The 14,367-nt window shown below is 45.8% G+C and overlaps 1 protein-coding gene across 10 annotated transcripts in view; it reads right to left on the reverse strand.

The window, feature by feature from the left end:
- The window catches only part of BCL11A (BCL11 transcription factor A), a gene marked incomplete at both ends in the record, with an annotated part of 96,737 nt that overhangs the window by 11,818 nt on the left and 70,552 nt on the right, over window positions 1-14,367 (reverse strand). For 6 of the 10 annotated variants that reach the window (XM_082642547.1, XM_082642540.1, XM_082642546.1 and 3 more), the window contains one exon: window positions 3,290-3,391. The exons of the other annotated variants lie outside the window; for them this stretch is intronic. In XM_082642547.1, the coding sequence (XP_082498673.1) occupies window positions 3,290-3,391 (102 nt within the window). The remainder of the gene's footprint in view (window positions 1-3,289; window positions 3,392-14,367) is intronic. 10 annotated transcript variants of the gene reach the window in all.

Raw genomic sequence — 14,367 nt, forward strand, 5'->3', positions numbered from 1 at the left:
TGGCTTTCTCCTTTGCCTCTCTAGGACTCTGTGTTATTATCATACATTTAGCCTGACAATCTGAATTGGGTAAGTAAAGAGGAGATTTGTCAGCTGAAGCAAGTCGTTAACACTTTCATCACTACAAATGCCTTTAAATCATATTTTACCTTATAATATTCTATTGAAACCCAGGACTGGACCCATAATTAGCGATGCTGGTTTTGCATGCACCATGAATGCAGCCATTGGTAAATGCCGAAATCTACATAGCACTACATCAAGGATCTCATCTGGATCCTCTTAAAAAGGCTTAAATGAGAAAAGTCCATTTTATTTTGCTGCACCGAGCTTCCTAAAATTTTGTTTTCAAAGCTATGTGATCATGCTACAATATGTTAACACTGGGCTGTTACCCTCCCCTCTCTCTCATACATCAGGTTAGAGCAAATGACATTTTATCTTATAATGAGCATACAACATACAGTTTTCACTACCGCATTTTAGTATTCCCATCAACTAGATATTCTAGATCATGAGGGCAGCTAGTGTAATCATAATGTCAATGAGAAGGGCTGTTACGATTGAGACTAAAGATTACATGGAAAGAGCTGCTTTGAAACTGGTAATTATTACCAGTCCACTAATAGCAAATGATGCATTACAGTTTCACCATATAATCTGTATTTCACTCAGCTCATGCCAGGGCACCATATTATATTACAGTGCTCACAGATTCTAAATTCCTAAACTGCAGTCATCAATAAATGTGTTACTTGCCGTAATTTGTGAAATTACTTTGTTCATAACATCTTTGATGGTTTAGAAAGACCAGAATTGATTTCCTGTGTGGCAAAATTAGGGCTACATTGATTTATTGACGTGTAAAATATAATAATATTCTTCATTTACTCTGATGAAAATCAACTTCTCAATTTGAGAGCCTCATTGGGCATTCACTGGGATTGTTTTGATTTAGAGCAATAAACGGAGACCTGGCCCCGAGCATGGAAACTTGAGGCATCAAAACGGTTAAAATCAGCTATTAGCTCACCTACACCGCTTTTACTTTATTTCATTTTTTTGCTTGGAAAGGAATAACTCCATTCCTAGTTTGTCACCAAGGCTCAAGAGTCAGGATTTAGAAGAGTGATGTCTTATGAGGGACCCCTGGCTCTACTATTTACTAGCTGGTAGCTCTGGGACAGTCATTTAATTTCTCCGAGTCTTAGGTTTCCTATCTGGAAAATGAGCATAAAAAACAGTACCTTAAAGAATTGTGAGGCTCAAATGACAAACATATATAAAAGCTCTCTGTAATCTATCAGGTCCAACACGAATGTGAGTTTTCATTATTACCAGGCTTGATTAGTTACCACGAATGATGACTAACCACGCGTTACACACCCACAAGGGCTTCTGGAGGAAAGACGGGAATCCAGAATCCGGGCTTTCCCAGGCCAAGGGGAGGCCCTGGTTAGGAGAAAGCAAGAGGGGGTGATTTTAAGGTCCTTGCCCATGGTCCACCCAGCAGGGAGGCCACAAGGTCAGTGCTAAATGCTCTGAAAGCCAAGGGCACTGGTTAAGGCAGCTGAGTGGGGTGCGGGTCAGTTTTGCTTCAGAACTTTCTGGATCCCTACAACCCATTTCCACATACCTTGTTCTGGTCACTCCTAAACTGGTCCTGCCGGCATGGGCACCAGCAGACTAGGCCCCCTCCCATTGCCGGAAGCAGGGAGAAGACAGGGGACCCTTATCAGGCTACTGGTTTCCCACCCCCTAGATCAAACTCCCTGCCCTCAGGAGGATCCAGAGGAAGAGAGAGAACTCCCTTCCTACCCCTTCCCTCCAAGGGTGGCTCTGTTCCCACAGCCAAGTAAGGGCCCCAGGCACCCCCAGCAAAATGAGGCGAGTTCTCCCCACCCAGTCAGCATGTAGGGACTTGAAACCATGAGTCCAAACCCCTAAACTCTGTATAATCAGTGACTTAACCCAGGCTTCTGTCCAGCTAGGCTTGTGGGTGCGGGGGGGGGGGGCGGGGGCGGGCAGTGCGTGGCGGAGAGGTGCTTTTAACCCCTGCACCACCCAGCCCTCAGGACCTGAGGGCTTGTGAAATTCATACAATAACTCTTTGTTACCTAGGATTACCTAGGTGTTAATAAAAATAAACAACTAGCTTCCAGTCTGGTCTCAGGGCGCAGGCCCTGCCCTGCAGACACCATTCACAAGAAGGTTGGGTCTAGTTGACCTCCCATCTGAAAACCAGTCACCTTTAAGGCCCCAACTCCTGCATCTTGCTCTCTGTTATTCCCTCTCCACGATTCCCTTTCTTTTTTTCTTTCCACAAAAGGTTATTTTTTTTCATTTACTTTAAAAATAAAAATATTTTCCTTAAATACAAATTAGGTGCCACACTTCTTTTCTTCTTGAACCTGCTTTTTTGTGTTTGGGGTGGAATCAATCCCCCGGCCCCCTCCCCCTCCCCCTCCCCCATCTGACTTTTTAGCCATGCATGACTCACACCATTTATTCCTACAGAGAGAAGCAAACTATATTACCTTCTAAAACAACACCTTTCAAAAACATTTTTCCCAAAAACATTTTTATAAACATACAAATCTAACTTTCATAAGAAGGTCCCCACTATAAAAGTTGGCTTAAACAAGTAACTGGATGGTGGTAGTCGTAGTGATGGCAGGGGTGGGGGGGTGGCATCTTTGAATTTTAGCAACAATGCTATGCATTTTTCTCTAAATCTAGGAGAAAAACAAATAGAAATCATATATGTATGCACATATATAATGTACAATGCATATATAAATATATACCATGTTTAAATACACACGTAAATGCATATATAACATGCATGAGGTTAACTCTAGAGTAACTGTGAACTGACTCCTTTCAGTTCTGGCCTCTGCTAAAGACATATGCCATGGAGTAAATCCAAAGTCCTAAATGAGGCCATGGGAGTGAATGTCCAGCAATACATTGGGCCCTGAACACACAGATGTATGCAGTCACCAGCCATGGAGCCACACAAGACCCTGGGGAGGAGACCCGCAGGGATGAGCTGCTTTCAGCCCCATGCCTTCAGTAAGGAGAGAGAGAAAAAGGGGAGGGAAAAAAGCCACTTGGGGCTGAATGGATTGGGGGAGCTGGATGCCAAGTGAGTAATGGAACATACATATGCAGATGCCAATGTATTTTGGAAATAACTCCTTTCAGTACTTAAAAAGGAAGGGTAATTTCCAGAAACTCTCATCTCTACACACATGGACGTTTGTAGAAGAAATAATGCTCAACTTACAAATACCCTGCGGGGCATATTCTGCACTCATCCCGGGCGTGGGGATTAGAGCTCCGTGTGTAGAACGAGGGGAGGAGAGGCCCCTCCAGTGCAGAAGTTTATCTGTGAAAGAAACCCAAAATCAAGCACTAAAGCTATAAACAATGTGCATCTTAAACCACAGGATATCACATTTCAATTCCATTAAAGTAGATTAACATCATTACAACAGCCTTGCAGATAGTTAACAGGCCCAAGGCCTGTATCAAAAGAACAGTGGTGAGTTCTTTCCCACAGTTCTGTTTTGGTTTTAATTTTGCTCTTTTTTGACAAAAGGGAAGGGAGTTTGTTTTAGGTATGGGGCAGCGGGGTGGGGTTCTTTGGTTCATTTGTTTGTTTGTTATTGTCTGATTATTGTCTTATAAGAGATGTGTAAATAGCAAGGGGAAAATTGGTAATATGATTGGCAGCCTGGTAAAATGGGGGGATTTATCTGCAAGGCTGGTTTACATGCATACATTTACTTTACTTATAGACAAGCTCAAGCAAAAAATAATACGGTAACAGGAAATGAGTAGATTCGTGAATCTTTTCTTCTGGAACAGAGTCCCACTCTGCCTTTCCTGTCCCACTCTTCCCATTCTGTTTTTATGACAGCACCTTCACTGATAGGGAACCTTGGGCATCTCAGGACGTGGAATTCTATCCATGGAGTACCCCATGCAGACATGGCTTCTTACAGCACAAAGCAGTGGGCAACAAAGATGAGACTTCTGGGGTTAAGATAACTTTGGCCAAGTCCTCACATTAAGGGTAAGGAATCCTACCATTCAATGACAAGGAGTGAAGCAGCATTCCAAAAATAGCAGCACCCTGAAAAAAGTGGCCCACCTTCTCTATTCTACTGCACTGGGTTGCACTCCAGTGAGGAAAAATGACTTCTCACACTGATAAACATAAATCTAGCCGTAAATCAAGCAGTTCTAGCAGTGAGATTTTTGTGAGAAAAGAAATATTTGGTTTGTGCAACCTGGGGATTGTATGGTTTATGTGGTGAGTTCCTAGCTTTTCCAAGTCCACCTTGAGCTAACCAAGCATGGAGAGGTCAACCTTGAGACAGAGTGGAGGAGAGATGGAGCAGGGACACTCCGTGTGTCCTAGAGGCTTGGAGTTTGTGATGATTGGGGGAGGCGGGAGAGAAGAAAAACAGACTTTGATGGTGAGTAAACAGAGTATGTTTTCCATTAGCTTAATATTAAGAGCACTTAGAAGAGTTGTTGTTATACTCTAGGATAGCAGGTCTCAAGTGTAAAATACATCCTGTTCTCCTTCTATAGATCATGCTGCCAAGAACAGCCAGGGCAGTCAGCACAAGGTTCCCTTTCATGAGGAGCCTGGTGGGTAACAATGGCGTGTTGCTCGTGGAAGCTCTTACACAGAGGCATAAATCTGTTGTTACTGGGCCTGCCCAGGGAGGCTGCCACGAAGGCTCCGCCTAGCCCGAGACCATCTACAGAGGCATGTCCTCCTCCCTGACCCCAAACAAAACAAATACCACAAAATGAACTAGCAAAAGCAGGAAGACTAGACTTAAAAAGCAAGCATGTCTTCATCTAACTGCTTATGTTCTATGAATTGAGAGGCAAGGGTAAAATTAACTACAGATTTAGTCATAGTGTTTTTCAATGAGAAATCTGAGAATCCATTTTTGCACTTGTTCTTGCCTCAGCTACTTAATAAGTTTGTTTGTCGCCAAGACTGAAGTCTGTTTCTTAGGAGACCCATACAGCTGAGTACTGTGACCCCAGCATAAAAGCAACAAGGTACTTGGACCCTCACACCAGGAAAGACTCATTTCATATTCCCTGCCACTTACTCTGGGAAGACCCTGAGGTGCCTCAAATAGACCCCCAGCAAGCAATGGGAGAACCGTTAACCTGGTCCAGGCCTGACCACTTGCATGCATCTCCTGTTGGCAAACTCATCTACTAACCCATTGGCCTAGAGCAAGCTGAGTTTCTGGGGGTAGCAGCCTGGCCCAGTTCCCCCACAGCACTAGGCCACAAGGCAAAGTGAGGGCTCATCAAGGAGAGTGTCTGAGTATCTGCCACCATTATTTGGTTTTGGGTTTGGTTTTGAGTTGTAAAAAACCTTAGAGATCATCAAGTCTAATGCCTTCATTTTACAGGTGGGGAAACTGAGGCTTTGAGAAATTAAGTGACTGGCTCACAGCTGTCATGATGGTTAACCACAAAAGTGAAGATCAGAATTAGTCTCCTGACTCCCCAATCCAGTGCTCTTTTCTGGGATATCCATCTCTCTCCCTCCCCTCTGTCATTCCCACCCTGGTCTGTACTGCTCAAGAAGTACCAGTGAGAAGGGATCTCTTTCTCTTGACCCATTCAGAGGAACAACCTCGAGTCCACCCCAGGGGTGCTGAGTGGACCTTTCAAAAGGTCCAAATGAACTGACTTGGTTTCAGAATTGGAAAACACCTGACCTACTTCCTGCACCTTGCCTCACCCCCACTGTTTTCATCCTCTACTTCTGCTTCCCCTGCAGAATCAGCCAGCTGAAGAGAAACAAACCATTCCTATCAGCCTAACAAGCTACTGACACTGTCTTCGTGAGAGAGACTCATTCTTGCCTTTCTCTTCCTCCAAGAAGAGTGTCAAACCAAAGACAATGGGGACCCCAGCTGATTCTGCAGCCTCCCCCGCCAAACACATCTCTGAACACATTCTCATTGGTAAGTAGAATCAACATTCCCACAGGAACTGGAAATGCTGAATTGTTAATAGCTTCCCTAGGGTTTAACTTCTTGCTATGATGCTTTCAATTATTCCATCACAGTTTAGGCAGAGTAGAGTCTCACAATTAATGCTTCTAAGCATCACCCTCAACCAGCAGCTCTGCCTTCCCAGGCTGCCCCTGACTGAGGGCCTCTTCTCCTCCCACCTGCATTTTCCTTCTCCCCAGGGAGAGGTGGGCTCCGGTGGCTGGCAGGGAAGTGGGCGGTCTAGCTATGCTCTCTTTATTTCCTTGGTGGTTCTCTCAGGGCAGTGGTTCTCAAAGTGCAGACCCAGGCCCAGCATCAGCATCACCTGGGAGCTTGTTGGAAATGCAAAGTCTCAGGCCCTTCCTCAGAATTACTGAATCAAAAACTGGGATTGGGGAAGTGGGTGTAGAGTATAAGAATCTATGTTTAGCAAGCACTCCAGGTGATTCGTACACACAATCCAGTTTCATAAGTGCTGTCTTAGCATGAGGGGAGGAATGGAAGCTGGAAGCTTTGATGTTCTCCTGGCAGCCAGAGATCCACTGGCTATGAGGCTCTCTTCCCTTCTGTCTGCTGTCTGGGACTCACCTCCTTTAGGACCAGAGCAAGCCTGGGAAATTCCTAAGGATCCCTCTATGTGGAATCCAAGGTTCCACCCTCTCGCACTGACCAGGACAGGGAAGAGGCCCAGACTCAAACAGGGAATGCTCTTTGCATAACATCCAAACCAGCTTATGTCAGGCAGATGGTGTCCTCACTGCTTCCATAAATGCGGAAATGTTTGCAAATGCAGCTATGGCACGCTGCACGGATGCAGTAAGCACTGGACTCCTGTTGCCCTTTCTGGACTCTCAAATGTGTTGCCCTCTTCTGAATTAATCTTTTCAAATGCCTTGTACTCCTCTGGTGAAAAGCATTTTAACCTGTTCTGTTTCATAAAAGTCTCTCCAGGGCTTCCCTGGTGGTGCAGTGGTTGGGAGTCCGCCTGCTGGTGCAGGGGACGCGGGTTCGTGCCCTGGTCTGGGAAGATCCCACGTGCCGCGGAGCGGCTGGGCCCGTGAGCCATGGCCACTGGGCCTGCAGGTCCAGAGCCTGTGCTCCGCAACGGGAGAGGCCACAACAGTGAGAGGCCCACATACCAAAAAAAAAAAAAAAAAAAAAAGTCTCTCCAGACCCAGCATTTCCCCTTTAGGGCCTCAGAAATGCCTTATGCATTATTAGGTTGCAATGTTTCCTTATGGCTGAGTAACAAATAATGAATCTTATCTTTCAGGTCTCATTAAAAAATCTGCCACAAATTGGGAATAGTTTTGATTGAATGTTATGCATCGGTCACTTTAGATTTCTATATGCATCGGGACCAACTTTTGACACAGAGCTCTATAAACCAGGTGGGATGTCCCTGGAATTGAAGATCATTAAATCAAGTTTTAGGTTTCCCCAAGAACCTCTCAAAGATTCCTTTACTACTGACCTGTTATATGTTTCTGAAACTAATCACTGGGTGTGTCATATAGCCACATCACTGTCTACCAATCAACAAATAATACCGCTGATCTACAAATGTGCTGAAACAGCTGAGCACAAAGCATTATTTCCAAAACACTGAATGACTGCTCCGGGTGCTGACTTTTATAGGAATTAAAAACCCAGGCCTCTCTAGAGGAGTAGATACACGTATAGATGTTTGCTGTTCACGAAAACATGTATGTGCATTTATGTATTTCTTTTCTTAAACATATGTTTCTAGGTAACTGCCCTGTTTTCCCAGCAAGATGGGGCACAAAAGAGGTAGAGCCTCCCCAAGAGGAAGGGTTACCCTGTGAAGCGTGACCTCCCACTCACCTTGCATCTTCAAAAAAAAAGAGAAGATGACAACCCACTGTGATGGGGAGGGATCTCTATATTGGTGACAGGCCAAAATAAAGGACACTTACCGTCCCTTCTAGCTCCAACATTCTCAAGTCCCCTCTCTGTCCTCAGCCAGTAGCCAACTTACAGACTACACTTAAAATGCATCCCGAAAGTTTGTAAAGTTCCCTGAACAAACCAATTCCTGTTCTATCAATATTACTGGATCTAAATCACAAAAATAACAACAGTGCAGCTAGTCTAGGATAGAGGCTTCTTTATCTAACTGGAAAGCAAATCCACTGAATCTCCTTCTAGCTCCTGACCCTCCATTTAAGACAGATACCAGCCCCCATCTCTCAGATCCTGTGACTTTTTAGAGTATTATAGAGCCAACATTAGCAATGCCTGTCTTGAGTTGGGTCAATCTGAACTGAAAATGTGCCAGCTTTATCACTGCTCACAGACTTCTTAATTAACCTTCTGATATTGTCAAAATTGCATTCCCTCTAGAAATGAGCATTTACACGAGTGTTTTCCCCATCACTATGCTTTTTCACTAGCTAAGATTTTACCGAATCGTGATGCTCCATATACACAAGGCAAGCAAGAATTCTTCAGACATCACACTATAGAATTTCTTTGCTGAAACTTGTTCATGGTCCTTATATTCGTAGAGACTTCACCAATGACTTTCATCTCATCAATCACTCATTGAAAAACTTTTTTTTCTTTTTTGACCAAGCCTATCACCTCAGAGCCTTGATTACCTAACAACACATTACTAATTTCACCTTTTAAGAGTTCTCACCCTAGGCATCCACTCTGAGTGAGGAGGAGAGATGACATCTTTCATGCCCCTTTATCTATAAAAATGCAAAAAATGCAAGCCACCAATCTGTCAGGCCTAAACAAAATTTTCTGCAATCTGTGTCTTTAACATAAGCAAAACATATAATTCAAAAAAAAAAAAAAGGAACTTGCTTTTCTGAAGAATAAGTAAGCCAAAGACATTGTGTTCCATCTTTGTGTTGAAATGCGGATTGCCCACTAAAAGGCAAATCCTTCATTTCAAAAGTTTGAATAGGATGGTACTTAAAAAAAAAGAATTCCAACTGGTTAAATTTAGGGTGTTGAAAAAAGTTCATTCCAATAATATTTTTTGGCTCTGGGCCCTAAGTATTTTCACTTGATCATGAATTAGATAAATTTTTATTACATTTTAAGCTCTTGCCTTAGAATGGTGGAACGTCTTGAGGAGACTGGAAGGGCAGCTCATAAGAAGACAAATTGTTTTAGGACAGTTTTTTCTTTCCTTTGTTTAACTGTGTACCTCACTATGCAAGACGTGTGTACCTGGGATAAATTCCATTCATTCATTCTTTCACGCATTCATTCAACAACTATTTACTGAGTGCCCGAACTCAGTAAACGATTATATTGCCCCAAGCAATGGGTTACCTCTGTGGGCAACGCAAAGAAAAGTCAGACACAGACTTCCCTACAGGAGCCTCCATCTAGTAGAGAAGATAAGCCTGGAAAGGAATCACTCTGCTCCAAAGTAGAAAGTGTGTCATAAGAGAGGTACAGATAAACTGAACGGAAATTCACAGGAGACAAATAACTTCCATTTGGAAGGGAGGAGAGTGGCTTTAGGAAAAAGGGAACTTAGGAACTGGACCTGGAGAGCCAAGAGGAAGGACTTTCTAGACAAAAGAAAAAAGCAGGTATTGATGCCCAGAGAGAAGCAAAGCTCGAGGTGTACCCAAATGGGGCCCAACAGGTAGTACATTTAAATCAAAATATTACTCACCAATCCATCCTGTTGATACCAGAGGATATGGTCACCTAAATAAACCCTCTGAGGGCTTTTGTGAAGGATTCACCTTTCACAACTTCTTATTTTCAAACATCACGTTTTCTTACAATAATGGATGCAGCCACGTGGACGCTGGTGAAACTATGAAAGGTCATCTGTCCTGTTTTGTTTCCCCCCACCCTGATTGTTTTGCCCCCTGATGAGTGGTGAGTGGTCTACCAAGGCAGAATTCACTGTGTTCTATTCCTCTGAGTCAGACAAACGACTGTTGATAGCCATGTTCTTCCTGCAACCTTGCCTCCCCGGTTTAAATAATCTATTTCAGATGTAGCACTGCCAGTTTCACATGGGCTTGTACTTGCTGACACATCTTCAACAAATGACTGTGCAAGAAAGGTGGAGATTTTCCTATACCTCTGTGTCTCTTCAATCATCACCTTGACCTTCCCTCCAAATTTCCCCTCTTTCTTTTCTCTTCAGCGCCACGGGAAGAGCGGGGGTAACCTTACTCCCGCTCTGAGTCCTTATTGGAGGACTTTGTGTGTGGTGGGGTGTGAGGGAGTGTACATGTGTGGGCACAGGCTTGCTTCTACCTGAAGTTATTTTTCAGGTTATTTGGGGGAATTGGGGAACTACTTTTAAAGAGGCCTTGCCTAATCCATTCCTTCATGGGTCCCACTGAAACTCTCTCCAGATTCCTTTCCTCCTTTAGGACGTTAGGGACTCGTTCCTCTGGAGAGACTTCTAGAACAAAGTCAGGAATTTAAGTTCTTCAATCTCAACTCTGCCATTCCCCGGCTAAGCATGACTTTGAGTAAATCCCTTCCCCTTTCTGGCCCTCAGTTTTCCCATCTTTAAAAAGAGAAGACTGGGGGTTTCCCTGGTGGCGCAGTAGTTGGGAGTCCGCCTGCCGATGCAGGGGATGCGGATTTGTGCCCCGGTCCAGGGGGGTCCCGCATGCCGTGGAGCGGCTGGGCCCGTGAGCCATGGCCGCTGAGCCTCCACGTCCGGAGCCTGTGCTCCGCAACGGGAGAGGCCACAGCAGTGAGAGGTCCGCATACCGCAAAAAAAAAAAAAGAAAAAAAGAGAAGACTGGATTAGATGGATGAGTTCTTTCTCCCAGGCCAGTCTTGAGTCTCCTTGAAACCAGATCAAGGGCAGGAGTCTTGGACGCAGTTAAGAGACCTACTATGGGCCATCCTAGAAGCTGGCCAGGATGGGCCTATGCCCCTTATGAACTTGCAGGGATGAGAAAAAAACCTACAGGCCTGTGTGGGCTGGGTCTGGTCCCCAGGCTAATTCTTAAGACTCAGAGAGTAGGCCTGGTGGTGGTTTTCAACCTCCTGGGGCACAGTCGTGCAAAGCTTACCTGTCTAAGTTTCAAGCAGGAAACCTAGGTGAGTCCTGAGCCAAAGAGACTGAAGGTCAGAGAGAACCAGGAAGAAACTTCCCACAAACTCAGGCCACATGTCAAGGGGAAAGGTCTCTGTTGCCCGTGCCCGAAGGCCAGTGGCAAAGCTCGGCCTCATGTCAGAGCCTGGTACCCACTGCACATGAGGGCACGCACAGGACTCTAAGAAAAGCCAGAGTCCTCTCCCAGCCACCCCAAACCAGGGAGGCAAGGCCCCAGCGCCCTGTGGTCCCTGCCTCAGCCAACCTGAAGGGTTCCTGGAAAGCCATGTGTAAACTGAATTTCTGTAAACTGAATCACATTTGCTAACGGACGTAATTTCAGGGATGTTTCATCACCCTTCCAGGCTCATCGAAAATTGGCAGGGCTTCTAACACTTTTACCTTTTAAGTGCTTCTTCCTCCACCCCCTCCCCAACCTCTCTGTCAAGTAGTTAATGATCTGTAAACAAACACTTTAAATTCAGTGGGGGAGCTCACTATTTAAAGGAACCCTGCGGGGAAACCTTTTGAAAAGTTAACAATCTTTCTGTAATGTGAAAAATCACCCTCTAATTTATCAGTTTCCATTGATGAGATTTGGTGTGTATTGGGCTTTCTTAAAGTGGGGCTCAACCGCAGCATCTTTGTGGTTAGAAGAAGGAGTGAGGAATGAAAGAAGCTGAAGTCCTGAACAACACTGTTTCTTTTGCCCAAATCATCCGGTCTCACGCAGATGTATTCGCAGACCCCACTCACCGCACAGAGAAAGGAAGAAAAGGATGGAAAATCATAGCGCCAGCACCTGGAAAGCCTTGAAAACTACACGTGTGTTCCCCCTGATTTAAGGATTCGATGTCTGGGGGAACGAGCATTTTCAACTGAGGGGAGGAAGGCCTTTGGGCTGTAAAGGTGGATCCAATGAGACTGACCATTTGCTCAGCAAACGTTTAATTCTGATAACACCAGCCAGGGCAGAGAAGGACTTCTCTATCAAAGCAAGCAGAACATGCAACTCCCAAATTCCTCTGAAGAGGCCACCCCGAGACTTTTTATCTGCGTCAACTACCAAACGTAATTTATGGCCTCCCTATCTCCATTTTCATCAGTCTAAGAAAATACCAGAATAAGTTTAAGAAAACCAAGCTTGGCACTTATAAGAAGACCCCTGTTATTTTCAGGTGTCCCTGGGCCTTGCGGAGGAGGACGTTTGCGGAATGTAGGCAGTGATGCTGCTGGAGGGGAGATGCATGGTTGGTAGATGTGAGCAGGCCCAGGGAGCTGGAGAGTTTTCTGGTTTTATCTTCCAGGGCTGATGTGTGCAACCTTCAAAGGAAAAGGGCCCAGAAGCACGGGTAGCCTCCAAGCCTGGCCCTTTTTGAGAAAGTATGTTGTGGCCGCTGTGGAGGGTTTTATCTTCTTCCCAAAGCCTTCTCCTCACATTCTGACCCCACAGTAATCCTGTGGGATGAGGGAAGGTGTTATCCTCACCTCCCCAGGTGACAGAAGATCTCAGAGGCATCCTGCTGCAGGCAGTGAGAGCAGAGCTGGAACTCAGAGTCCAGCCCACTGACTTGGGGACCAACCTTTGCCCCTCGTCACCACTCTCTCACCTCACTCACCCCACCTCCGGGTGGGGTGAGGCAGAGTGTCCGGGCACTAGTCTTACAGCCACTTGCAGGCAATCACTTGCCTTCCCGGGATGATGAAATAGGGTGTGAGTGTCCAGGGAAATGGGGAAGGCACACTCTATGGGCCTAATGTTCTGTGACAATCTTGGCCAAGAGATTCTTAGAACCAGAACTGGCCATTCTCCAGAATTAAAACCTATTATGTCCCATGGTTAATACAGAACTGCTCAGAAATTATGAGAACTAATTTAAGGCTTCAAAGCTCTACAAACTTCAAAAAAAAAAAATGGTCTAGCAGGTCAGGCTCTGACATTTCTTCAGAAACAAAACTAGGCTGCCCTCTTGCCTGAGGTGAGATTGAATCAAGGAGGGTTCTGGGGCTTCGAGGCCAGGCCTCGTCCCATGGCAGAGAGTCCTTCTTTCAGAAGCAGGCCTCTGCCCGCCCACACACTCCTCCAACTCCTGCTACCATCTGCTCAGTCCCTCAGCACCTTCCTCCTCCGAGCCCTGGCCTCAGACCCAACCTCTCTGACAGCCCTACAGAACAAAGGAGAGGCAGACACAGCCTACTGACTGGTGGCCTATTTTCTTGGCTTCAGAGATATTTTCCTGGCTTTTTACCCAATGTCGAATCCTTCATTTATCCCACTGACCAACCTGGAAAGAATTTCCTGAATAAAAAAGGAGATGCACATGTGTATCATCTGCAGTCATTCGAGGGGCCCCAGTCCAGCCGCAGGGTGGGTGCTGCTGGCTGTTCTCGGGCTTACTAGTTCTGTTGATACAACGGGGGCAACACCCAAAGTTATCAGACTCCTCCAAGCTCCTCAAACCAAGAACACACCATCCCTTCCACCCACTGGACAGGTCCACTTGGAAACTCAGCTTGTGGAGAACTGGCCTCTTTGGACCTTGAAGCCACCGTCCCCTTTCCCGTCTCCATAGACATCAAGCCCCCCCCCACACACACTACAGGGGAGTCCCCAGTATCATTTCCTGTTTTGAATCTAAGACTGCCTGGGCAGTGAGGCCTCAGCTATACTCTATTTCCATGCAGCGCCAGCAGTGAGACTGACCCGGAGCCGCCCATGTCAAGGTCTCCCAGGTCCACTAGAACGCAGACACTCCCCTCTCCCTAACAGGCCCCTCAGGCTGAAATCCTTTTGCTTCCAGAGCCTAAACTTGCCACTGCTGGGTAGAAAGCCCCCTCTGTCACCGGCCCACAGATCTCCACCACCATCGCGGCCCAGCCCTGTCAGGTGGTGGGAGTGTGGACAGCAGGGCGGGTGTGTTCAAAGGGGCCGACCAGGCAAGAACCATCCTGCACTCCTGGCCTGGCTCTAACGCAATAAAATGTCTTCTATCCGTGTAATTCAAGGCAAAGAGTCAAGGGTCTGTCACCATTTTAAAGAGGCTTATTACACGGCCACAAAAATTTGCCTCGGGCTCAAACCTGGCATGTAAGGTATCAGCGTGGGACAGGTTCTTTTGATTTGATTTGATTTTCTTACAAAATCTGAAAATGAAACGCTTCTGTCCCTCCCTTCCACCAACCGTTTTTTGATTTATGGGGAGGAGGAAAGAAATCTGAAGTTGACAGGTTGGGACAACTCCACTCAGCTTTCTCACT

Source organism: Mesoplodon mirus, assembly GCF_964341445.2.
Source record: "Mesoplodon mirus genome assembly, chromosome: 14".
NCBI classification, from domain to species: domain Eukaryota; kingdom Metazoa; phylum Chordata; class Mammalia; order Artiodactyla; family Ziphiidae; genus Mesoplodon; species Mesoplodon mirus.